This window comes from Triturus cristatus, chromosome 7, assembly GCF_964204655.1.
Source record: "Triturus cristatus chromosome 7, aTriCri1.1, whole genome shotgun sequence".
NCBI lineage: Eukaryota > Metazoa > Chordata > Amphibia > Caudata > Salamandridae > Triturus > Triturus cristatus.
The window spans coordinates 1853146740-1853173853 of NC_140590.1; the positions used below are offsets into that span (position 1 = coordinate 1853146740).

The window sequence follows — 27114 nt, forward strand, 5'->3', positions numbered from 1 at the left end:
GAAAAACACTGTTTCTGTTGTTTTTAATGGCACGAAAATGTGTAACCACTGATAACCACTGTTTTTTTAAGGTATTGAAATCACTTGAAAACACTGAAAAAAGCCCACCAGAATTTACCCAAAATAGAAACTGAAAACAGGAAAGCCGAAGTATAGCTCTCAGTTGGTACATAGCACGGGGTTCACACTCCGATTCTTACCTAGTCAACTAATGAAAGAATAACGCACACATAATGCGTATGCATTTAATTGTGTGTGTTCCTTTGGTGCAAGCCTTGTCTTTGGGCGAAGAATTGCGAAGATTTTTTTAGTGAATAGTATTTACACAGAACCTTTGATCTGGCGGTCAGATGCTATCACTCACTCACCGTGAGCAGTTAATCCGCAGTTTAACTTAACTGGCTTTCATCTCCTCCGTCTCCCCTTGTATCAGGCGATCCTGTGCTGTAAGCGAACAACAATTTGCAATGCAATAGGTTTCACATTTGTGAGAGTTCAAGCTAATGGCATTGTAAATGACAATGCCTTTTGTTTGTTTAAAAACCAACACGTAAATAAAAGGCATTGTCATTTACAATGCCAATAGCTCAAACTCTTGCAAATGCGAGTCCTATTGCATTTCAAATGCTTGTTTAATAATGTAATAATTAATGCTTGGCGAAGGGATGGTGGCAATATGTCAGACTCATGCGTTTCTGCATACATCTTGAGCAGGTGAGGCGCAACTAATTCAATATATTCTTTATAAAATTTGGTTCTAAGCCCGTCTGGGCCTGGCGCTTTTTGGTTGGGTAGTTCGCGTGTTGCCTCCTTTATATCTGTTTCGTCGATCGGTTGGTTTAGACATTCGCGGTGATTATCAGTTAGCCATGCACGTGCTATATCAGACAGATAGGCGTTTAGCTCTGATTCATCTGCAGATCCACGCGACGTGTAACGGTCTGCGCAGAATCCACGGAATTGATCCACTATTTCCATAGGGGCTTAATGTTCCGTCCCTAGGTTATCTGTAATTTTAGTGATATGGTGAAAGTCCGCTCTGGATTTCATTTTGGCATCCAGGTTACGGCCCGGGCGTCGTCCTACGCCCGAGCTGCATGTCTGTGAGATATATAACGAATCTCAGAATGTGACGAACTGGCAGAATCTAAGAGTGCTTCATGAATCCAGTGCAACGTTTCGGGACAGGGTGTGATTGTGTATTGGCGTTCTAAAGCCGTTAGCGTTGATTTGGTCTTTGCAAGTTGACCTCGAATGTCTTTTAAAATACCAGCTGTGGTACTTATGCAGACCCCTCTTATGGTCGTATTGAAAGCCTCCCACAAAGTAGACGCGCACTCTACAGTGCCTGTATTCAGGTCAAAGAATTGCTCTATGGCTTCTCGTATGGTGTCATTGTACACGGGATCCAGTAGGGCCTCTGAGCGAAATCGCCATGTATAGGGGCATTGAATATTAAGAACACGCAGCAACGGGTTGTGATCCAACAGTGTACACGGGAGCACAGTAACATCCGCGACCTAGTTGTTTGCTCCCTCACTAAGGAGCCTGTAGTCCAATCAGGACCAACTGTTATGTGCAGGCATGGGGTGTGTTCCCTCCCTCGCGGGGCCATTACGCAATCTCCATACGTCAACTAGGCCAAATTCGAGGATGGCATTGTTAATACTGTAGGCGATTTTGTGTGTACGTAGGCCTTGCGGGCTTTATTTGTCCAATTGAGGGTCTAAATATGTGTTGAGATCTCCCCCTCCCCTCCCCCCCACACGATAGCTGCTTCCGGCCATTCGCGCATAATGCTGTACAATCGTTTAAAGGTTTCAGGTTCATCTACTATGGGCCAATAAACCTTGATAAACGTGACCAGGGAGACTCCTAGTTTGCCATGTACCATGGCACACCTTCCTTCTCTGTCCGTGTATGTTTTTATAGGTGTGAAGGAAAGCCCTCTTTTAAAGAGAATGCTCACCCCACCAGCATATGAGGAATACAATGAGGCCAATTTGCACCCAGCCCATTTAAGAGCGATTTTAGTCTCGGAGATCGTCAAATGCGTCTCCTGGAGGAGAGCCATCTGAATATTATGACGATCTAAATAGGCAAACACTTGCCTAATTTTTTTCGGGGTGTTGAGCCCATGAACATTCCACGTTATGCAGTTATATTTCTCACCCATATTCAGATTGAAACACAAATTCTACCGAGTTTCATATCTCGTCGCAATAATCCAATAGTGCAATCAGCGCGAGTCTCATCTGACATGTTGGTCCAATCACAGTAGCACACCCCAATTCAGAACAAACCAATCCCCCCCCCCCCCCCACTTCAGCATACCCCAATTACTAAAGCCATCCCGTATGGAAAGTAACCCCCCAAAAACAGTCCCATGAGGAACCAATAACTTGGTGTGGTGTACACAAGGTGGCGGGAGCCGCCAGCCGGGATCCCCAATGACGGTGTCACGTGGGGGGGGTCGCCTATCCAATCCCCTATAGGGGAACAAAGTTAAAATTGTCGGCATAATCTACTATATTCGAAGAAATATCAGTTTGGAATTTAGAATGCATTCCCCATCTTTGCTTATATACCTATATTGCAATTAGGTATGCTTTACCCATTGGTCTACACGCCCGCCATTAACCCCTTCCCTGCGGGGGTAATTCCCCCGCGGTGAGGGGGGGGGGGGGGCGGTGCCGCTGTGGAGTTGTGCTCATGCTGAGCTCGTCACGACCCCGCCCACTCATTAATTCTCCCGCACAGGCAGGGAATCAATCGCGTGTGGGCGGGCTGCGGTAGTTATGACGAGCTGAACTCGTCATGAGCACAGCTCCACTGTGACTCATGATGAGCAGAGCTCGTCATGAGCACTGAACGAGTTAAACCACCCATCTGTGTCCACAACTTATCTGTGTCCATAGGGAGTGCAGTCCAGAGAGCCGTCCCGGCACCGCAATTAGACAAGGGGGGAGCAGTCCTTCTTTCGATGTCAGAGGCGCCTGCGTGCTTCTCCTGCTCGCCTCTGGGTGATCTTCTGTGCGGTGCTTGTGTGCCTTTTAGTTGTAAACATTTGAGCACTTCTTGGGCTCATTGTAAACTGTGCTCTTGCCGCCGTCCCTTACCCGCAACCTGGCCGGGTAGATCATCGCATACGGGATGTTGAGGTCTCGTAGCTTGTTTTTTCACCACCAAGAACTTCTTTTGCGCTTCTTTGACTTGTGGTGTGAAGTCCGGGTAAATGGAGATGTCCATCCCTTCATGTTTCAGACTGCCCTGTTCCCGGGCCTTACGAAGCGCCCCGTCCTGGTTTCTATAGTTCAATATTTCCACAATGATCAGGCGCGGACGCGCCCCGGGTGGAGGCGGCGGTGCCAAGGATCTATGCTTCCTTCCGATAATGAACACATCTGAGAACGGTTCATTACCAAGAAGCATAATCGGGAGATTTTCAATGTAGCGCTCCATGTTGCCCACGTTCGTCAATTCTGCTCTCCCCATGAAGCGCAGGTTGTTTCTACGAGATCTCGCTTCCAAATCTTCCGACTTCGCCTTGAGCGCTGCTAAGGTCTTGTCGATTTTCTCTTGTTTGGTCTCAAGTTGGTGATGAGCATCTTCCGTGTCTGATATGCGTCGCTCCGCCATGTCTATTCTTTCCGTGTGTCTATCCAGGCGTTCAGACATGCGATCTACTCGGTAGGTTAGAGTGTCAATATTCCGGTCGATATCAGATAGCGTTGATTGGATCGTTGTGAACATGGACTGGAAGTCCACTGGAGCTTCCAAGTTCGTCGTCGGCGCTGGCACCTAGGAGGGGGGCTGATTGTCTATGCCTTGTTCGACTGCCTTCTTTGATTGTTCAAAGTGAAGTTTTGATTGATTCCTGTCTGGTTTCCCCATTTTTGAGTGTTACAGCGGTAGTGTTACAGCGGTATAGCACCTTTGCTCAGTTCTCACGTCGATAGGAGTGGTGCTCAGCAGTCGCAGTGAGTAGGGTGACGGAGTGTGTGGGCTCTGAACCCAGTTTGTGCGTCCCCACAACTGAAAGCTACGTTCTGGTCATTTTTCAGGGCTCACTGGAGGAGGTCCTTAAATCTCACTGGACAGCAGGGGCTAACAGTTGCAGTGTGTGAGTCGTATAGCACCTCCACCGTGATGAATACAAGCCCCAGCTAGGCCCGCAAGAGACAAGGGTTCGCTCTTCTGTAACGAAATCTATAAGGAAGTTGGCACGGAAACTGCAAAGTACAAAAACAACGTTTATTAACCCTTAAGGGTGGTCCTACAATCCACACAACACTCTTCAGTATTGCAAGGAGTAGCACAAAGAACATTCGTACACAGTCCCCTTTTATACACAACAGAGGGGCTCATAAGTGGGTGGATACCACATGAGGTTGAAGAACATTACCATTTAGGGTCATTCTCGATACTGAATCAATACATGGGCGGAGCTAACACACTCTTTGGGCCCGCGAAAACACATGGTCAAGCAAAGCTAATTATAACAGATGTGGTCAAGTCTGGGCATGCGCCAGATAGACGAGAAAGCTATTTATAACTGTTACTAGGCAGATTACAAGAGCAACTAACACAGAGGTCGGACTCTCCTCGTGGTGAACACGTGGCAGCATGTCAATACAAAATGGAGTCCAGACTTCGGTCAACATAATGAGAAAAACACGATAAAAGGGAAGCATTAATGTTTTCAGTAAATGCTTAATCACATTCTGCTTTAATTTACAACAGACGACCCTTTCAGCATTTACTGAAGACATCCGGTTTCCAAGAATAATCATCATATATGTCAATTATCATCATTCCTTTAACCTCTTTAGCTAGACCCTTCTGGCGGGCAACATCGGCAATAGTTTTCTTATCTGGAATGCAGAGTGAAATGCATACGGAACAGCACGATGGTCCACATTGAATACACATACAGAAAAGGAACAGAATTGCTATAATAATACAGAGACCAGTTAGAACCTTCCAACCCCAGGCAGTAACCAACGCCCAAAACCATCCAGAAAAGGACCAAGTGCCGTTTTCTGTGTGGATTTCAGCTGCTATTTTGTGCAGTTTGTTAATGGCATTATAAACGGATGGCGTATGATCAGGGATGAACACACAGCAGCTACTTCCAATAATTTTACAGGCTCCACCTCGATCAGCTAGCATTACATCTAATACCATACGATTCTGCAATGCAACAATCCTAGTAATTTGCAATTCTTCCGTAAGATTCCCAAGAGCAGCAGCAGTTTGATTAGTCACAGCTTCTACCACTCTCGTTAATCTTCGGATCTTTCTACTATTCAAAGCGGCTCCAACAAAAAAGAACAGTCCTAAGTTAAAATCAATATACTGTTGCAAGCTGGTATCTGTTTGATCCACCTCATCAATTGATAGAGTACGTTTATATCTATTTACAGTCACATTATTCAACAGTTTTAAATCCTTATGATATGACGCGGGTGCTAAGAATACAGGAGGTAATAGGAATGATACATAGCATACCCCAGACCACCCAGCCGGCAAACGGTAATAACCTTTATTTCCACATACAAAGTAGGTATTATGGGATGCTAGGAAGGTACTGTTATTTAACCCATCGATGTTTAACACGGTTATGCAATCACTGACACCAACAGGGATAAAACCCACACTCTGGACACACAGGTCCGCTTGGGCTTGTGCTACTTGGATTACGAATTTGTCCTTCCCCACAGTGTCTCTGGTGTTCGTAAAGATATAGGGGATGGATTCATTGTCCGGTCGGTACTCTTCCCATTCCCAAATTGTCCCATTCGCTTGTGGATATCCATTCTTGTCCTGATGGCATTCTTTATTAAGTCTAAAAAGCAATCGTCCCACTGTCGGTTTCCGAGTGGCAAACAACAAAGTGTACCATGCTCTACAAGAGCCATTGTGAGAGAAAGGAAGTGGTATGAATGGCGTACCTCCTTTCTTCTGATGGGCTGGCATCATCCCACATATCCAACAGTTCGTAGCATTTGTAGCAACGTGGGTGTGATGCAGCATCTGAATGAAAGTGTTATTCAAATAGGATTGTCGATGCTTCAACTCTTGATATGGCAACGTATAAAAGTAGTGCTCCTCAGGCACTGGAGTCGTTAACACAAGCGTCTTTCGAGCAGGAGTTGCCTCCTCCACAAACCATGTGGTTATACCAACGATAGCTACTGTTAGCATGAACCCCAACGCACAAAGAATTTTCTTCTTCTCCATGTCAAAGGAAACAATACCCTGATATCTTCCTGAAACTAAAAAGTCTGTCAGAACTCTTCCCCTTGGGCAGCGGTTGATTTCTTCACCAGCGGGCCAAGACGGGTGTCACTACACTAATGCAGGGCTGATCCCCCCCCCCTTGCCTCATCGGCTCTCCGTTTCACTAACCCAAGGGCCGTTCTGACAGTATGTCCCGGTACTGGAAACCTCACTTCCTTGGTCGCAGATGATATCGCCTTCCTCCAGAAGTCGCGTGGTCCGGAAAGAGCTCCTCAGTGTCGCTTGGCTCTGCAGCACGGCCTGTTTCTGCTGCTAGGATGTCTCGTTGATCGGTCAGCACGGCAGACTCTACCAATCCGGGCGGTACCTTTCGACAGTGCAGGGAATGGATCCAATTCTTCCTGTTCGAGACTCGCACTGCCGTCCTCGTTGCAAGAAGGACTTGCTCAGGTCCTACCCATCTCGGCTCCAAACTGTTCGATCTGTCGAAAACCTTTATCATTACATGATCTCCAGGTCGAAGACCATGTCCTTCGCCAGTAGACCGATCAGGGAGCGCCTCTCGGACCTGTTGATGAATAGAAACCAAGTTATCCGTTAACTGTGCCAGATAATCACTCATCATCACACAAGGTACATCATACACAGCCTTAGGCCTTGGTGGACCCCAAATATTCATTGGGCGTCCAAATACAATCTCATAGGGTGTAAGGCCGGTTCGAGAGTGTGGCACCGACCTAATTGACAATAACGCCAGTGGCAGGGCGTCTGGCCAAGTCAAAGATGTTGAAGCTTGGATTTTGGCGATCTTAAGCTTCAGTGTACCATTATATTTCTCGACTAGTCCTGCAGACTGAGGGTGGAACACGGCGTGGAACTTCTGGGTGATGCCTAGGCCCTTCAAGACATACTTTATAACATCCGCTACAAAGTGAGGGCCATTATCACTCCACAGAAGTCTACAGACGCCGTATCGGTGGAAAAACTCTTTCAGCAATAGCTTCGCTGTAGTCATTGCAGTATTGTCTTTCGCAGGGTACGCCTCAACCCATTTACTGAAGGCGCAAACCACTACTAGAACATACTTCAAGTTGTTACAGCGCTCAAGCTGGATGTAATCCATCTGCAGAACCTCAAAGGGTGCAGTGGGCGTCGCAAATCCTCCTGCTGGAGTTCGCGTGCCTTTCCCTGGGTTATACTTCAGACAGATCATACAGGTCTGCACCACCCTCTTTGCCGTGCTAGCAATCTCTGGATGCTCCCAGACTTGGGTAAGCAATTTCACAATTGCGGAAGCTCCAACATGTGCTAGCCCATGTGCCATCTGAACCATAGGTTGTACAAAAGCCGTGGGTAATTTCCATCTATCCATCTGCTTATTTCTCCAGCAACCCTCGTCATCCAGTTCTCCTTCGCTAGCCCATTGTTCCCGCTCTTTGTCAGAAGCGGTCTTTTGTATTTCTCGCACTTCCTCCTTCGCATCATGCCATCTCTCCACCTGTGACTTCACTACATACATGGCAGTAGTACCGGGCTGCATCGCAGTCTCCCGTGCTACTCGATCCGCTAACGCATTCCCTTCTCCAACCTTATCAACCACTTTCCTATGGGCGCTACACTTAACAATGGCGATTTTCTTTGGGTATGTCAATGCAGTTAAAAGATTGTGGACTAACTCCCCATGCATTATCTGTACCCCATGTGACGTTAGAAACCCTCTCTCCTTCCAGAGTAGGCCGAAATCGTGCGCTACTCCGAAGGCATAGCGGCTGTCTGTGTAAACATTCACACACAATCCTGTACTGAGCTCACACGCTCGTGTTAACGCTATCAGTTCCGCTGCTTGAGCTGATTTCTGTGGTATGCGTGCTGTCTCCACTATCGTGTGTAATGTGGTAATTGCATACGCTGCTGAAGTCGTACCATCTGGTAGCTTCAGGCATGACCCGTCTACCCACAACTCTCCATCTACATCTGGAAAGGGCGTATCCTGCAGATCAATACGACCCTTTGTTTGTTCCTCAGTCACAAGAATACAATCATGCGCTTTCTGCGCCTCAGGCTGGGTCTCGGGGTATGGCAACAATGTGGCCGGGTTTAATGTCACGCACCTTTTTAACGTAATATGAGGAGCCAAAAGCGTCAACTCATATCCCGTTAAACGGGCACTGGTCAAATGCTGCGTCTTTGTTTGATTAAGCAGGGCATCAACAGCATGGGGAACTAACACCAACAGTTTATGGGATAACACAATTCCTTCACTCTGCCGTATTGACACAGCTGTCGCCGCAACCGAGCGAAAACACCCTGGCAATGCTCGGGCGACAGGATCAAGTACAGCCGAAAAATATGCACAAGGGCGCTGCTTATCGCCGTGCATCTGCACTAAGACTGATAATGCACATCCATCTTTCTCATGCACATACAACGAAAAGGGTTTTGCATAATCAGGGGTCCCTAACACTGGTGCTGAACAAAGGGCCTGTCTCAATTGCTGAAAAGCAGCGTCACACTCATCTGACCAGGGGATCGGGATGGGCGTGTCTTTTGTCAAGAGAGCTAGTAATGGCTTAGCTATGTGTGAAAACCCCAATATCCACTGTCTACAAAAAGAAACAAGACCCAAAAATGCACGTACATCCTTCTGCGTGGATGGCCTTGGTGTGTCCAAAATTACTTGGATACGATCTGGTGTGAGTGCACGCCCCTCCTTAGACAAAAGGTGACCCAAATAAGTCACCTTTGGTCTACAGAATTGCAATTTCTTCCTAGAGACCTTGTGATTGTGAGATGCTAAAAAGGAAAGTAAGGCTATCGTGCTTTTCTCGCACAACTCCAGGGTGTCAGCCGCCAACAGGATGTCATCGACATATTGAATGAGGGCGACCCCCTCGAGTAAAACAAAGGAATCCAACTGTCGCTTCAAGGCCTGACTATAAATACTAGGGCTTTCTGTATAGCCTTGGGGAATTCTACAAAAACGATAAGATCTATTGTTTAATGTGAACCCAAAAAGAAATCGGCTATCAGGGTGAATGGGGATAGAAAAGAAGGCATTTTTCAAATCAATCACTGAGAACATGGTCGCCGTAGGCGGAACCAAGGTAAGCAACGTCGTGATATCGGAAACCACCGGGTACTGAGGTATCACGATCTTGTTTACCTCCCTCAAATCAATTATGAACCGATAGACCTTTGCATCCGTGTCCTTTTTCAGAATAGGGAGAATCGGACTGTTACAGATATTATAGGGAACTTCTTCCACTACTCCTACTGCGATCAAATCTTGCACAATCTGTATGAGAGCTTCCTCGCCCTCCTGGGAAATACGATACTGTGGGAGGCGCGGTAGTACCGCCCCCTCCTGGACACTAATGTGGACCGGAGGAATCACCATTTGTCCGACATCTGTGTCCGAAGTCGCCCATAAAGCTCGGGGGAGGGTAGCCAACAACGCATCCTCTGATATCGTACACATCCGCCCAGACCGGGGGTAGTTGTCATTTAAAATCACCCTCACACCCTCAGGGGAACAGCGGATTGTAGCCCTAAAGTACTTTAACATATCAAGGCCCATAATGTTATCCGGTGTGTACGGAGCAAGCAGAAACGGACAGGGCGCAGAAAAACAATCAACTTTAAATGCAAGGGGCTGTGAAAGAGGGCTTCGAGAGAGTGTACCGTCAAACCCTACCGATGTAACTATTGAGCCGGATGGGGGAGCCCCCGGAACCAAGTACCTAGACAATGCACTACGTGTCGCTCCTGTATCCACTAGGAACTGATCAGTAGAACCTAAAACCTCAGCCGATACATAAGGACCCGCCTGATCGACCGGCACCTCAACTGATTCAGACCCCCATCCTACGCATTCCTATGCATGCTGAGAATCATGATATCCCGATCGATCGATGTCCGATACATGATACTGGTGCTGGCGATCGAAAACATTTGAGCTATCTCGGTGCTGTCCGGCAGTATCGAAACGGGCATTATCGTTGGAATTCCCTCTAAAGTTCGAGAAGCCCCCTCTACCTCTCGGGCCACCCGGAGCGTGCCCCTGACGCGAAGCACGCAACGCTGGGCAATCCCTGGCCCAATGGCCCAACTGCTTGCAATACGCACACTGGTTCCTATTCAAATCAGATCGGCCCGAAGGGGGACCATAAGATCCGCCCCTTCCTCTATTATTATTACCCCGTCGGGGCGGGCCATATACTTGTGCTAACATCACTTTTGTTTTGAGATCTTTCGATTTCTTCTCCTCCTGGCCCTTCGCCTCGTGCTCCTGACGCTCATAATACTGGGCGATGGTCAGAAGGGCCGTCGGTGTCGCGGAGGACCAAGAACTCTCACTCGCTTTTAACCGGGCCGCAACTGCCGGCAGCAGATTAGCCACATATTTGTCCGCGAAAAGGTGGCGGCCCGTGTCGTCAGTAAGCGACTGGCCACTAAAATCATGAAACGTCTCCTCAAAGCGCGTAAAGAAGTCCGCGACTGACTCGTCAACTTTCTGTTTACATGCAGCTAACATATTCCAGTCAATCTTTTTAGGGGGGATAATCGTCTTCAACTTAGCCACAATAGCCGCAGGGAGATCTAAAATATTCTGGGGTGGTTTCTGTGCGGGCTTCCGTTCCCTATCCTCATCCTCAAGGTCAGACCACCGGGCCTTGAAGGCAACCGCATCATCTACCTTTCGGACAGAGCGCCATGTATCCGGCGGTAGGATAAGGCCAAAGAACAGGTCTATATCCGCTAAGGTCATAATGCAAGAATTCAAGGCCCCCTCGACTTCTTCATAGAAGGCCGCTGGATTCTTGCGGGGGTCAGGCAGCGCATTCTTTAATGCCATAACATCGGCCCTATGCCATGGAGTATAAACCCAATTATACACAAAATATCCCCTAGCATCGACAGAATTAATATCCGAGCTAGTCCCTGCTCCCTTGGGAGGAACATACAAAGGCGCCGCCTCTCGCATTGGTTTAACATGCACTATGTCATCCTTATCTGACTGGGAGGCGGATGGGTGGCCCCCTGCTGCAGACGAATCCGACTGCTTCTCCTCCTCCGTTTGTTGACGTGCTTTCTCTCTAAGGGCCAGCACCTCGTCCCGCAAAGCGAACAGCCGCCGAGCCGCCTCAGAAGCCTTAGGGGGAGAAAAAACACCATTACGTAATGCTCCGGCATCCGAAGACACTTCGTCAGGCTCAAGGATACTAGAATATTTTCGGAAAGCAGCAATTACTTCTTCTGAAAAATGAGACAGAAAATACACCCTCTCTCTATCTTGCCACGACCCCCAAGTATGGAACAACTCATCCTTAGACATCTTGCCCTTAAGTGCACGGAGGGAAAGTTTCCGAAGATCAGCCATATGCTCGGTCGATAACATGGACCGTGTGTCGACCTTACCCGGAGCCGGGCCAGAATCTTGCGGCCGCGGAGCAGATGCGCCAACATAAGGGGGCGGAGAGCGATCTAGTAAATAAAAATCGTCATCAGGATTATTAAGGACAGGATAAAGTGGCTGACGAACAACATATTGACCCGAAACTTGTAGCCTACGCTCTTTCTCTTGTCTGTCCGTTTGCTCTTTGTCCTCCCGATGCTTCGCTTCCTGAGCTCGCACATGATCATTCTTTCGCTGCTCCTTATCAAACAGCGCTTTCTCACGTTTCTCTCGCTCACGCACTTCCTTCACCCATAATCGCACACACTCAAACATATCCTGACGAGCACGTCGCTTACACATACACTGTTCCACATACTCAATCTTACGTATATCAAACGATCCATACAAAGGCCATCGCAACTCAGGATCCTTCCTCGTATATTTCCTCCATAACGTGCTGTACATTATGGAAGAAAGACCATGCTTCACGTACATATCCCTATTAGGAGTCCCCTCTGGGGGAGCTGGAGCAGATTCCTCGAGGTTCAACCGGTTCCCAAAACAGCAGCACCACTTACGAAGTGCGCTAAAAGCAGGCATGCTATCAATAATGCAAAATATGCAGTATTATCAAGAAAAATGGCACTTAATCGTTGCGCCGTTCAAAGTTTACACAGCTCCGGAGAAATTTCTCCACATTACCTGCCTATATGTGTTGCAACGCATAGATTTTCACAAAGACAAATTCAAAATATGACTAGTCACCATCAATCAAACTCAAATAGCCAGACCAGGCTTCAAAACTCGGAGCAAGTACCGTACAACGGTTCTTACCAATCAAGAGTCCAGGTTCCAACTGCCAAGCTCCACAATCGCCCAAACGGCTCTCACGGCAGGACCGACAGAAGAGGTCTCAGTCGATGACCGGCGCCACCCAGACGGTCAGCTCGGAAGGGAAGGAAGAAAAAACCTCGGGATGCCAGGGCTAAGACGCCGCTGGCAGTGATCACGTCCCCGGCCAAACTCCTCACCTTCGTCGCGACCAGTCCTTCGAGCATCCGAGTCGCCGATGAGCCCCACGTGACGGGCGCCAATTGATGAATACAAGCCCCAGCTAGGCCCGCAAGAGACAAGGGTTCGCTCTTCTGTAACGAAATCTATAAGGAAGTTGGCACGGAAACTGCAAAGTACAAAAACAACGTTTATTAACCCTTAAGGGTGGTCCTACAATCCACACAACACTCTTCAGTATTGCAAGGAGTAGCACAAAGAACATTCGTACACAGTCCCCTTTTATACACAACAGAGGGGCTCATAAGTGGGTGGATACCACATGAGGTTGAAGAACATTACCATTTAGGGTCATTCTCGATACTGAATCAATACATGGGCGGAGCTAACACACTCTTTGGGCCCGCGAAAACACATGGTCAAGCAAAGCTAATTATAACAGATGTGGTCAAGTCTGGGCATGCGCCAGATAGACGAGAAAGCTATTTATAACTGTTACTAGGCAGATTACAAGAGCAACTAACACAGAGGTCGGACTCTCCTCGTGGTGAACACGTGGCAGCATGTCAATACAAAATGGAGTCCAGACTTCGGTCAACATAATGAGAAAAACACGATAAAAGGGAAGCATTAATGTTTTCAGTAAATGCTTAATCACATTCTGCTTTAATTTACAACAACCGGCGCATCAGCATTTCAAAGTGACATCGGACGGCACCCTACAACACGCAAAGTCCCAAAAGTGACGTGCTGTGTCTTGCTGTCATGCAGGCGAGGGAGCCATCCCAAAACAGGTCACAGCTGTAGCAGTCGACAAAGCGTAGTGGGCAGGGGAGAATAGCGATCGCACTGATATCGCCGTTAGTGTCTGGGGCCCCTTCGTGCTTTTCAAAGAGTCAGACTGTGTGTGCTGAGCCACTCACATGGAGCACCGTCTCATGCGTTGTTGGTTTCTGTGCCCTCCACACACTGGCTTTAATGAGGCAGGGAGCCAGTTTACGATCTGTGCTCTCCCCGGCTGCAAGCCACTTGCCAGTAAAGGACCCACGTGGTCCCCGGGCCACAGAGAAGCAGTTGGCTTTTCCTGTGTGTCCCTCGCTGCACGCTGATGTTTCTATGCTTCCGCCCCTCTGCTGTAGCGGATCTCTGCTGTAGCGGATCTCTGTTGTCTCCGCAATATGGGGCACTGTGGAGTTTCCCCGGTCACCTCAGCCGTTCTCCCCAGCCTTTTTATTAACGGCGTCATGGTTTCGTGTTGGAGCGCTCTTATCCACGGGACGACAGGATCGGGACCTCGTTGTTTTTCCCCCGGCACTGCCACGAGTCTTGGCACTGCGATGGGCAGCGTCTGGCGGAGCAGGGATCACGGCAAATGTCCCAGACACTCGAAGGTGTCCCGCTTGCTGTCCACAGGCCAGGCGCCGTTTTCCCTTCCCCCTCGGAGCAGTCACAGCGCCAGTGGGCTTGCGCATGCGCTTGCACGACAGGCCGCAGTTGGGTTTCCAACCGAGTATTCCCTCTCTGGGAGTGGTTTCAGCAGAGCGCTGTGTCCTTCCGATTTAAGTATTTGCGCTTTTTATGGCATTCTGCAGGATATATGCACAGGATATTTGAAGGATATGAAAGCGACCGAAGGAGCTTGCTTACAGCGTGGCCATCTTCGGGTGTGGCTAGCTCCGCCCCCGTATACACAAAAATACATATATATATATATATATATATATTACATTACATTATCTTGGCCTGATTCGCTTATATATCGTTGCTGGCTACATGATCTGTATGTTCGTGTGCTGATGGGCCTTGTGAACTTTGGATGATTATGGGGGTATTCTTCACCAGAGTTTGCATTTACAGATTTTGTGTGCGCGCGCGCGCAAAGATCATTGTACTGATGGGCCAGCAGACTTTTTTTGCGTGAATCAGTGATCTTTATAGGGATTGCTTCATAAGGATCATCTGAATCCCATGGGGTTTCTTATGAGGATGCTATAAAAGATTGCAACAAGGCTGTCACTCTTTTAGCAGATCACACAGCATCCAAAGATCCAGGGAAAGGATGTTTTGAGAACTGCAGTGGGATCATGTGTTGAGTCAGGGTCTCTGATACTGCAATGCTGAAACAACAGATCCCACTTGTGGTTAATTTAATTGTATAAGAAATAGTTAACGTTTTGGATACTGTATATTTCGACCAAAGTATTGGTACTGTGGAAGTGGGATTATCTTTTCCTTTTTTTTATTTTATATATATATATATATATATATATATATATCTATATCTACGGCGGTCGCCAGTAGATAGTTCTAGTTAGGACCGAGTTTCCATAGGAAATCTGAAAACTCTATTTTGAATAACTTTGGCGCCGGTTGACGAATCCTCGCGAAATTTTCAAAACTAATGGGGCGCTCCATTCAGCTCCTACCCTGAAAGTCTCGGGGTGATTTGTCAAGCGGGGGCCGACAAAAAAGGGGGGGTCCCAAAACGCGTTTTCCCCATGCATTTTTCCATAGGACCTTTAGTCGAAGGTACAGCCCGAACGGCTGAACAGAATTACTTGAAATTTGGCAGAGAGGTAGCCATAAGGTCATGGAAGTGCCTTTTGCAGGTCTGGTGTAAATCTGTTCAGTATTTCCTGAGAAAATAGCATTTAAAAGCATATAAATATCTATAAGCGCGCACCGTGCGAGCACCCTAACGTGCGCGAGCGTAATTCTGATTGGTGGTTACATGTTAGTCAACGTTCGAATCGGTCGAAATCAGGAAGTGTCGGCCGCCATTTTGTTTGTTTTCAGTGCGAGAGTGAAAAAGGAAGGTGGCGAACGTGAAAAGGGGGCAGGGTAGAGAGTTCCTGACCCCTAGCCTTAAATCGTGGGGGTAAAAAATGTTTAATACGTAGTTTATTGTAAAATAAATATATAAAAGAAATAATAATACATAAATAAATTAGCATTTAAAAAACCGTACAAATTCACTGAAAAAACCATAGGTTTCACACACGTGTGATATATATATATATATATATATATATATATATACGTCTGAGAATTATGGTATTACATAGTGTTAAGATGGCCGACACTTCCCACACTGAATACCTGTATATATGTAGTCCGCTTTTATTTCCATTTTTCTATGACCATGGCAACCAATGAAATGCTTAAATAGATTATGGTAATTGAACACTATTGACATTGACGAAGGCCAGGAGGCTGAAACGCGTTTGTCAGCAGAGCGTTTACAGATCGTGTTTTGCAACGAATTGAAATAAATTACTTTAACTGCATTTGACCAGAGTGCGCAGCAATTTTTGAAAACTGTGGCTGAAAGTGATTCGCGAGTTCCGCCCTCGCGGCTGGTGCACCCGCTGTGCTGGGAGCAGGATAACTGACGGAGTACGTGGAGAAAATATATATATATATATATATATATATATATATATATATATATATATATATATATATATTTTGACATTTAAAAAAAAAATGGAACCAAAGAGTTCACGTGACATAAAAGACAGACATCACAACCCCATCCCCCGACCCCTCACAGAAAACACATGTTCAATTCAATCACTAAAGTGTTAATAACATGGTTTCTTAAATTCATACACAGAACTTGACAGATTTAAATATAATTCATTATGTCACAGTGCCTTTCTTCTAGTGAACCATAAAAATTTCCCATCTAATGGCAATCTGGGAAAAAAAAGTACAGTGTGCTTTTGGATCCAAAGATAAACAAAGGCTACTCTTCATACATTTTATTATCCCCCCCCCCCCCCCCCCCCCTTTGCAAGGACGAGTAATTAACCCAATTGGTCAAGCAGTCCCAAATACCCAATCCCCTTTTCCTGGCTCAACCTCCTTTCTTAGCGTAGATCGCTTTTTCCAGGTTGTGTGTCGATAGCAACCGAGCCAACCATTGCTGAAAGGAAGGAGATTAGCATCCAGCCAGGTGAAAACGATCCTGAGCTTGAAGATGACCATGGCAATAAAAATCAAAGCATCCCCCTTTCGCCCGACAGTATCTTGTGCCCCGTATATTATCACAGAAGGGGTTAGAGATAGTTTCAAGGACAATTTATCTCTGAAATAACCAGAGATTTCCTCTAACACGGGAGAACGGGCACCACAGGTGGCAAACATATGAACTAGGTCTGCTTCATAAAAGAACACCGTGGGCATCGGGTACCTTTAATGTGCCCCCCCCCCCCCCCCTCCCTGCCATTTACCAATTTTATTCGGAGTATAGTATTTAAAAAAAACAGGTTTTATAAAACTCAGCCTGAAGATTGCGGATAACAAATCCAATTGTGCAGCTGAAAGTGCTTGATGAAAGGCTGTATCAGTTATGCCTAATTTCCCTGAGTATTTTTACAAATTATCTTTCATCTGGTTATTAAGGAAATTATTAATTCTTCCAATCCTGGGAGGTTTAATATCAATCAATTTTTCAACAAGTTCACTTTTAGCAAATCCAGCAGGCCCACCCCCATTACGCTGTAGAGAAATTCCTGATGTCGAAGTATTTAATAAATTCCTTGTGGCTAAGATCAAAATTAATTCTAAGATCACTAAATGGGATAGTATGCGATAAAGAGAAAAATACCCCAAGTTTATTTATCCTGACTTTAATCCAGGTTGCCATATAATAATCCCCCAAAATCTCAGGTAAATTCTCATTATTGCTCATAGGGGTATAGTAATTCAATCTACCAATTCCTAGGAGTCTACGAACTGAGGTAAAGAAATAAGTTCCCATAAGGGTCTTACATCTCACCCTTTTGTGATAGCTCTGTTCTAAAACCTCCATAAACAGCCCAAGCTTCATGCCCAATTAATAATTCAGAAGGAGAGGAAGGATCCAATATCTGTCCATTGCAGCATTCTTGTAATAAAACTGAACAGTGCTGCAAGGTGGTCACCCAATAGTACAGTTTTAGATTGAGGAGGGCCCACTCCCCCATCCTTTGAAGTGACACACATTTTGTTGACCTTGTGGGCCGAGAGTAGGCCCAAAGAAATTCAGCAAAAAGGTCATCCATTGATTCGAAAATTCGAATGGGATAGCTCTAAAAAAAGTATAACATTTTTGGAAAGAATATCAATCAATGACGTTACATCATCCTACAAGGGAAAGGTGTAAATTATTAAACCTGCATAGTGATCTCTTAGTCTTATTGACCCAGAGGGGCAAGATTTTCATCAACAATCAAATCGGTATTAGACAATATCTTGCATTTTTCACCACTCTGGGGTCTACCCAAGCTATTTTCTCATTGATGATAATTTGTGTTTTATCTGTATTTAGCGAATACCCCAACACGTCTCCAAACCTTCGGGCCTCTGCTTCAACTTGAGATGTCCGGATCTGGGGTAAACCAACGTAATGTCATCAGCATAAGCCATGATTTTCGTGTTGTATCCTTGCATATGGAAAGGGCGAATAATCTGGTTATTTTCTAATCTCCTGATGAAAGGAATCGATATACATCAGGAAAAAGGCAGCCCTGCCGGGTCCCGAGATCTGCAATTGTTCAGTCATTTCCACATTTATCAGTACACTGGCAGTGAGTTTAATATATAATACCTGTATTACCCATTTAAAGCCAGAGCCTATCCCCATTCTCTGCAAGACGGTCCAAAGGTGATGCCAGGAGACCCTACCCAAAGCATTTTCGACATCAAGCAGAATCACGGCCATAGGGTCTCCTGTTACCTGGGTAGCGTCCAGCAGAGAGATGGCTCTTCTTACTTGATCTGTTGTACCTCTCCCGGGTACCGCCTGACCAGCAAGCCCACCTCCCATCTCTATCGTGCCAAAAGAAATAAACATTCCAAATCTATTTCGGCAATCCCAAACCAATGTCTTGCTTTCAGAGATCACATAATCTGCTACACAGAAATTATGCTCAAATTGGGTGGTTAGAGCTACCAGGTTTTGCCTTAAGTTCATTTAGATACTCCTGAGCTTTGATTTCCGATTTTAAACTGCGGGTAAAACCATTGAAAAGCTTTGCAGGGTTTTGAAGAAAACCCTCTGCACCAATCTACTGGAATTGGAGCTAACATTTGGTGTAAGCGCCATCTTCGTTCAACCGTACCATGTGCGAAGTCGGGCTTGGCATAAAAGGACACCCCTTCATGTTCTTTTTTAGAGTTTGGTCGAGCTTGATCGTATATAATTTGTCTTAACAAAAAGTTTCCAAAATAAGCCAGCATTGCTCTAGGCATCTCAACTTCGTTTGGCTGCTGTTTTTTTTAACATAAAGTGGAACGGGTGTGCACGTTGGATCTCTGTATCCCAATCCCATTTGATTTGATCGGGAACGCGCCTTTCAAAGGACTTACCATGAGCTGCCTGGCATTGCCTCCCTCTGCCCCTTCTGGGATCCCAAGAAATCACAAGTTGTTCCGCTGCGGTCTGTTTTCTTGGTCCTCTAACTTCCACATAACATCAGTCATAAAAGCTCCTTGAGGGGTACTTTTAGTTTTCAGTGTGTTAACTTATGCCTCAAGACTCTCCGTACGGCCTTTAACCATAGTTAAGCGTTCCGCAATGTCTATACATGTTTAATTCAACTTCCTTATCCCGCCCTGCAGTTTTTTGGCAGCTGCTCTCGCCTGACTGTGCTTCTTCTTGAAATTGCTTTATGGAGTGAAGAATAGAAGTCAACAAGGGTTTCCCTCGTATCAGTGCCTGTCTTATTTGAATCTTCTTGGCCGGGGTATTTAGTGGATTCACCCCCATCAAGGTAGGCGAGCTGTGTGGCGGAATAGTTTCTGCTCCGCTTCCATTTTCATTTATTCAGTGAGGATTTCTTGCGTTGTGTTGAGACAAATCCTTTGCTGTAAAGCAACTATTTGAGCCGGAGGACTCTTCATCACTTGAAGACCTAATTCCATCAATGGAGGACTCAGATCCATCGGTCAGTGTAAAAATGTTTTCCCCCAGCGTTTTGGGGGAGGGAGACGCAAATTGTCTCAAGCCCTCAGGGGTAGCCCCTGCACCGAGCAGGGGGGGTAGCAGGAATATTAATACCATAATCTGTTCCTTTTTGGGTTCCCTGTGTTGAATCAAAGGGAGGGCTATTGTCTTGGGCCTCTTCCGTGATCATTTGGAATCTCCCTGTGGTGCGGGCGCAGCCCCACACATCATAGAGCCCAATTGTACCTCTTGTGCCTGAATCGGCAATGATTCCTACCCAGCTACGGGAATGTTGCTCAAAGATGTTTGCTGGAGATAGTCCGAGCCTCCGCTCCGGGGCCTGAAGGTTCAATAGAAGCTATATCCCCCAAAGTATCCTCCATGTCTCTCTCAGGTGCCATCTTGCTTAAGACTACCCTCTGGGCTTATTAGCTTTTCCAAATATTCCACTTCCGAAAGAAAACCATCAGTCGAAGGCTACCGAAGATGCATAATACTATTTATTTTGCTCGAGCAGGTGCACCACTTCATAGCACTAAAATGGCGATGAAAGAGAGAACCATGTGCAAAGGCACCACAAGTTACTTATACATTTACACTAGACTGAGTGCATGTAGCACGAGTCCCAAGGTTAATCATAGGCGCACCTGGGGTTTAAAACCAGACGCTGGCAAACACATTGCTCATTATGCAGATAAGAACATTTGCAGCTCATTAGGAACATTTCTAGATAAATAATTCATAGCAGCCATACAAACACAACCATGGCAACCTTCAGCAAGAATACATGGGTGAAAGGTTACAGCTTGTTCCATCAAAGCAAAATGTCAGTTTAAAGGACAAAATGACAGAACTGATGTCCATTTTAAAATACCTTTTTCCACAGTACCTAAATGAAAGCCATTCATTTCTGCTTTCTTTGCAGATGACGCAGCTGTTGATGCAGCTCCCCAGTTAAAGGTGCATCAGGAGGATTACCATTACCATGCGGTCATTGACGGAGTAAACACAAGGGACACTGATGAGTCTCACGAAGCAGGTCAGCAGGAAGGGTGCATGTTTAGGACTTTTTTATGCAAAAAGAAAACCTAGGTGCACCTGTACTCTTTTGTTAATATTTGTGTCCATAATGCTCATCTAACTCACCTCTCAGCAGATGGTACCTACGAGAGTCCACTTTAGAAAGATATTTTTAGAAAACATTTCCAATAAAGGATTATCATCTTCTGTGTTTGTTCTATTGTATCATTTTCAAATAGTACCTGTTTCAGAAATGTTGAAGATAAGAAATCTATGACAAAGAGTGAAATGGGTTCAATTTAGTCGTTTTTATTGTGTAATCGGGCAGGAATAGTACCGCTTTAGTTAATATTTTTGAATCACAGTTGCTTTAACAGAAGCATAAAACATGCTGGTGGTGTCACAGATGGGGATGAAGGAATTAAATGCTGGGTGAGGTAGTTGGGGGCTGAACCGCAATCTCTGCTACCTAACGGAGTAATGTAAACCCCTCACTCAATGGTCCTCAGACCCTTAGCTGTACTGCTCTCATGTACACAGCACTAGCACACATGCACTAACCCTCACTCTTTGGGAGAAAAGCAAGAGCTAATGCAGGAGTGACAGGAGATTGAAATGAACGGGTAAGTTCATGTTAGATAATGCATATGATGGGAGAGTTGTGTGTGTGCCTGTGTATGTGAAATGACAAACAGTTTAGTTCTCTGGCAGATCTACCTGGCATCTGGGGCCACCCTTGCCGTCCATTGGCCTCCCTTGACATAGAGGGATTGTCTCTGCCATAATTATGCCTGCCCCTAGCATGATGGCAGCTTTGTATAGTGATTCCCATTCCTAGTGTATTACAGGCATATTTGACATAGTTGTGGACAACCCTGGAATAATGGGGGCCATTGTTGGCATATTATGTGCGTCCTGGGCTAATCCTGGCCATCAGTGTTCTAAGGGTGGCCACTCCTCTCATAATAGTCATCAGTGGCATAATATGGGCTTTCTTGGGTCATCCCTGGCATAAAGGTGCCCTTAATTGTGCCTTATTGATCAATCGTACTTCCTTGACATAATGTAGACCATCACTGGGATAATCATGGTCATCTTTTACATATTGTTGGCAAGTAAAGCAGATTATTTTCTTATGCGGCAGTGGTACATGTAAATGCCTTATGAAAATGACAAGTTAATGTTTGTGGAATAAACCTAAATTTAGTAGAAATGAAATTCTGGAAAAAAAAAAAATTGTCAGAAAAGGACAAGCAATTGGGAATTGACCTTATGGCCTGCAAAATAAATGTTTTCAATAGCAAAATGTGCTTCTTTTGCAAAATTTGGCATCCTATTTGTTTTGTGAAAAATATTATATGTCCAGACTATTTTTAAAGCTGATTAGTTTATGTACAGTTATTTCACAAGCACAGTGAATGAAACCTGTAGCTTCAAGTGAGGCGTTTAGGTACAGTTTTGTTAACAAACCTAGTTATCAAAGTCCAAAATCGATACTGCACAGATAAAACATAAATAATCACAACCCAGGAAATATATAGGATGGCAAAGTCGTGCCAATTGATACCCTTTTGCGTATCAGTACCCACGTTCGCACCACTGGAGACATCAACGGTTTACCCATAGCCTACGACATAAGTTGGGGTCTTCCCCTCACGATCTTGGGACCGACCCACTGTTGCTCTATATTCTGATGTGGATGGGTACAGGAGCACAATGGCGGGACTGTAGGTTACTTTGACAGGCACCCTTGTAATTTACGCTGTTGGTGGGGGCAGAGACCAGGCCTATCACTCTCTGAACAAGACTGGCACTATCTCTTAGAGGAGCACGACGGTTTGCTCTTGGGAAGCCAGGCTGAAATTTACTTATTTTCAGGTCCTCTACCAAGGGCACTGGACACCGGACCTGCTCTGTAGGGTCTACATGACCAAGTGCTGGAGGCGTGATGAACCGGACTGCGATATTGTGCATGTCCTGTGGTGCTGTATGGTGCTTTCACCCTATTGGAGCTCGGTTTGCTACACAATGACGACCAACCTAGGGGTGGCACCGCAATTGACAGCTTTGCTCCATGACATTTCAGCATTCCCTGACTTGACACGAGACAGTAAGTGCTGGCTCACTACGGCATTTGCGGTGGCGAAGGTGGAAATCTTCTGCCATTGGAAATGAGCCACCCTACTGTCCTACAGTACACAGCTGTCCGATATGCACATCATGGCCGCTTACGAAAAAGTAATTTATTTGTGTAACAGTTATATTATTGCCTTAAATTAAGTACCAAAAAATAGCAGCAAATACAATGACATGCCAATCCAGCATAAACCCATTTTAAGATAAAAATGCTGTTTACAAAACATGCACTAATATCAGAAAATACAAAAATATAAAAAGGGGAGAGAAAAGGAAAGGAGTGAGAAGATAAGCTATACATGGAGGAAAGAAAAAAAGATCAGGAAGAAAAGGAGGGAGGGAAGACAAAACCACAGCAGGGATGAGTGAGTAGAGACTTGGGCTGTTCAGGCAAAGCCCAAGTTTTGTAATGCTGGGGGGGTTGTCCTGTAGAAAGGGTGACAATATGAGAAGAAAGATATCTGCTTTGTCCATTAAGTTGTAAATGCTCTTTTCATATGGTTTTGTGCATCTCCATTCCTCATGCGACGTTAGTGGAGAACACCATTGTCAGATACAGATCCTGGCAGTGGCGAGGCCCATGACGAGCAGACGACGGACATGCCTGGTCCGATATGTTCTGGATCAGAATTAGGGGATCTGAAAGTGGCGAGGGCAACTCCATAGATTCCCGGAGTGTAGGCCCCACTGCTATCCAGAATGGGTGAATGACCAGACGATCCAGTAATATATGAACTATATCACAGGGCGTGTAATCGCTTCGCCAGTAAGCAGAGTGAGGGACAACCCTGCAGTCGTGCCTGAGTCCAGTGCCAGCCCTGAAGAATCTTTAAAAAAACTGAGCTTCATCCTTGCTTCCCTTACCCCTCATTCCAGGGCTTCCAATAGTTGTGCCCAATACTTCTCTTCACATTCCACCTGCAGGTGAGCCTGCCAGGTTGTCCTTAGGCTAATCCATTGCGGCTGGTGGTAGAGGTGGCAAATCCGAAGATTATAGAACCCGGACATCACGCCTTTAAACAGACCCCTAGTGTTACGTAAGAGAGCACAAGAGAGCAGGGGATGGTCCAGGGTTGAGGACTTACTTAGCTCAGCAGACAATGATGCAGTTGTGTGTAGAGCCATTGAGTATGCAGCAGGCCAAATTCATCCCATCGCATCTCAAAGGACTTGAGTTTGCCACCAGAAATCAGCTGCATGAGGGTTAGAATCCCAGATCTGCGCCAGGGTCCCCCGTCAAACATGCCCTCGCGAATACCAGTATTGTTCCAGAGACGAGCCTTGTCATGGAGATGTGCATCAACCGAAAAGAGCTTCTGAGCCTGTATCCAGGTGGCGTACATGGCTTTCAGCATGGGGTCAGGGGACCCAGCTTTGGTGGGCAGGAAGATGTGGGTGAAATTAATTTATAAGCTCAACAACGAACTGCAGAAGTTCGAAGAGGTCTGGGGTCTCTTCCGTCACACTTAACTGCTGACCCTGGCACTGCCAGCCTTTCTCCCTCTGTTTCCGGCCCTTGGATCTGTCTGGCCTAGGGGGTTGGCTCTACTTTATTTATATTTTTAATGATAATGTGCTGTTTGCAGGCTACCTAGAAATTAATGAAGAAAACAATGGGCATGGGGCAGGCAATAGGCAAGCTAAAAACAGGTGACTGATATCTGCTAAATTGTAGTATTCCGGTTCCTGAATCATGACGCTAGAGACTCTTATCAGTCCAAAAGTAGACATTGTAGAGAGGCAGTCTGCGATGTTTCTAAAAGACTTGGATCCATTTGCAAAGTACTCTGGGGAAATCCCTGTCGCACCTGGCAGGAGTCAGTCTGCATCCAGGGATGCCTGGTGGAACAAGATAGTCTTCTGCTCCGTCCTGAACTTGAACCGTCTTGCTGTTGTTTAAGGATTAATCTATTCTTGGCTTCTGATCTAGTGTTTCTAGGCTTTACCTATCAACATCCTTGTTGGAGGCAGGCTTATCCTTTAGTTGGCAATTATTCTTGTTACCGGTTGGTTTTTACTGTGGGGGGTTAATGTGATCAGGTGTTTTGGGGCTGGATGTTGATTACTTGCAGTTTCGTAGGCAGCCGATATATAGATTGGAGAGCAAGCATGACGTGCTCCGTCTTCTTAAAGCCTAGGACGGTCTTGCCGCTCATTTGTGTGCCAGCCACAGCTGTTTTATTTCCTTCTTCTAACATGTGTCATGCTCTTACAATAATTGAGGCGTGCGCGATAAGTTCAACTTTGTAGTAAAAAGTTAACGTTGATGTGACTTTGCAGAGCATAGTCAGATGGAGGTGCACTCTTTATTAGAGCAGTAACTTGTGAAGTGACCGACAGTGTTGAATAAACATGACTTCTAGGTCTGCATGCTAGGTAGGTGTACGTCTTACTGCTGGCGGTCACTGGAAAGGCAGCTGGCTCTTGGTTTTTTCAAGAGTAGGACTTTTGTTTTCAGGCTATTTATGCAAAGATTGCTTTTCCTCATCCATTTCTCTACGTGAATGAGGAGGGTAGTAACATCTCGTCCTTTCCAAAGAGGATCATTATTTTGTTTTTATAATTGTGAGGCACTTCATTTTTCTGGTTCATCTGAGAAAGATCCCTAAATGCTGCTGTCTTTTGAAGGCTTATTTTGACTGAAAACTTTCAATTTCCTGTTTGCTTTACTGAACGTTTTGTAGAGTCCCCTTCATTTTTCCTGGTTCTTATTGTGTGTGTTTTTTTTCTTACTGAGGTATTAATCTCCACCTTTTCTACAGTCACTATGCTCGCTCTTTTTAATGAATGACCTGTGTGTGGAGAAGAGAGCAAAGCATTTGATGTAGGGTTTCAAAAACTTCTCTGGTTTCTGTTATCTCTTCTCCATCGATGTCTGTGTCGACTCAAGGGCACCCCAGCCTATGAGAGGTCCCTCTGCTAACTCTGTGACCCCAATAGGCTACATGCAGACCTCAAGCAAGAAGGTCAAAACTTGGAGATGCATTTATCAGGTACAAAGGAGGTGAGGGGTGGAAGAAGCATCAACGCTCTTGTCGTTCTGAAAAAGAGGAGTCTTAGTCATGACGACGATTCAAGTCACGTTTTTCTGCTCCAAGAGTTTCCTCCTCCTCTTCAAACTTGCGTGCCTTATCTGCTAGACCTCCAGACTCACTTCTACACTGAATCTCACCAGTAAAAGACAGTTGCCTTTCAGGAGGTTACCAGGAGAAGTGCAAGGATGTGAAATATAGAGGATTCTGCTCCAGTCTAGGAAATCTTTATCATTTTCAAACCTCTGCTTCGTAATAGAAGCTAGACCCATGGTAGCCTGGTCTTTTGGAACCAACTATGCATATCTACTGTACTCAATCACCCGTTAAACCTGTGAATAGAGGAGAAGAAACGCAGACCTTCTGATAAACCCTGATACTGATTCTCTAGTAGTTTCTACAGCTAAGAAACTCTGCAATGTGCCCGGCTCACCTCTGACTCCTCTAGAAGAAGATTTGAAGCACATGAATGCAGTGTGAGAAAGTGCCTCTTATGACATGGTTAGCCCCCACTTTTTTCCTGGACATTGATGTGGGTTTGATTGTAGTGCACAAGGTTCCTGCCAACCCTGTGCCAATGCTTCATCCCTAAAAACTATTCTACAATTGGGCCTTCAGGCCCCATGTAAGTCCCTAGTAAATGGTACCCTGGGTACCAAGGGCACTGGGACGGAAGAGGGTCCCTTAGGTACCCCTCACCTAGGCCACGCAGACTCCCACTGCAAAATGCATGGCCTGGTGCAGACTAAATGACCAAGTCCACATGGCACACTGCCTGTGTACCATGCCAACTAGCACTGCCTAAGATATCGATAAGCCACCCCTCTAGAGGCCTCACCAGCCCTAAGGCAGGATGCACTATATCACAGGAGTCGGCATATTGCAGGAGCAGATATTCCCCTACAATATTAGGGTCTACTCGAGTTCCACAGCACCAAGATGGCTTCACTGAATCCAGGAGTGTTTGGTACCAAACTACTACTCACAATAAGCCCACACTGATGCCAGAGTGGGATTTATTTTACCATGTACACAGAGAGCACCTCAGAGGTTCCCCCTGGTTCGAGGCATGTGGGCTGCTGAATTCATATCTGTGCATAGATCGCCGCCTAGTGTTGGGTCCGGATGATTGCACGTTGTTGTCCTGGAAGAGTCTTCGAAGTATCCTGGGATAGGTGACTCCTCCCCTGGACTACAGTGCGCATGGGCATCCTCTCCATCCTCAGATTGTTTTTTTCCGCCATTGGGTTCGGATGTGCTTATCTTGACTCAAGTTAGGAAAAACTTTTTCTAGGCCAAAAGGCCTTTAGTTCGCGTCGGTACTGTTCCCGATCGGTATCGAT

General features: G+C 45.9%; 1 protein-coding gene across 2 annotated transcripts in view; it reads left to right on the top strand.

The window, feature by feature from the left end:
* The window catches only part of LOC146813451 (uncharacterized), a 245015-nt gene that overhangs the window by 91946 nt on the left and 125955 nt on the right, over positions 1 to 27114 (top strand). For both annotated transcript variants that reach the window (XM_085620213.1, XM_085620212.1), the window contains exon 4: positions 20509 to 20622. In XM_085620213.1, coding sequence (XP_085476339.1) covers positions 20509 to 20622 — 114 coding nt within the window. The remainder of the gene's footprint in view (positions 1 to 20508; positions 20623 to 27114) is intronic.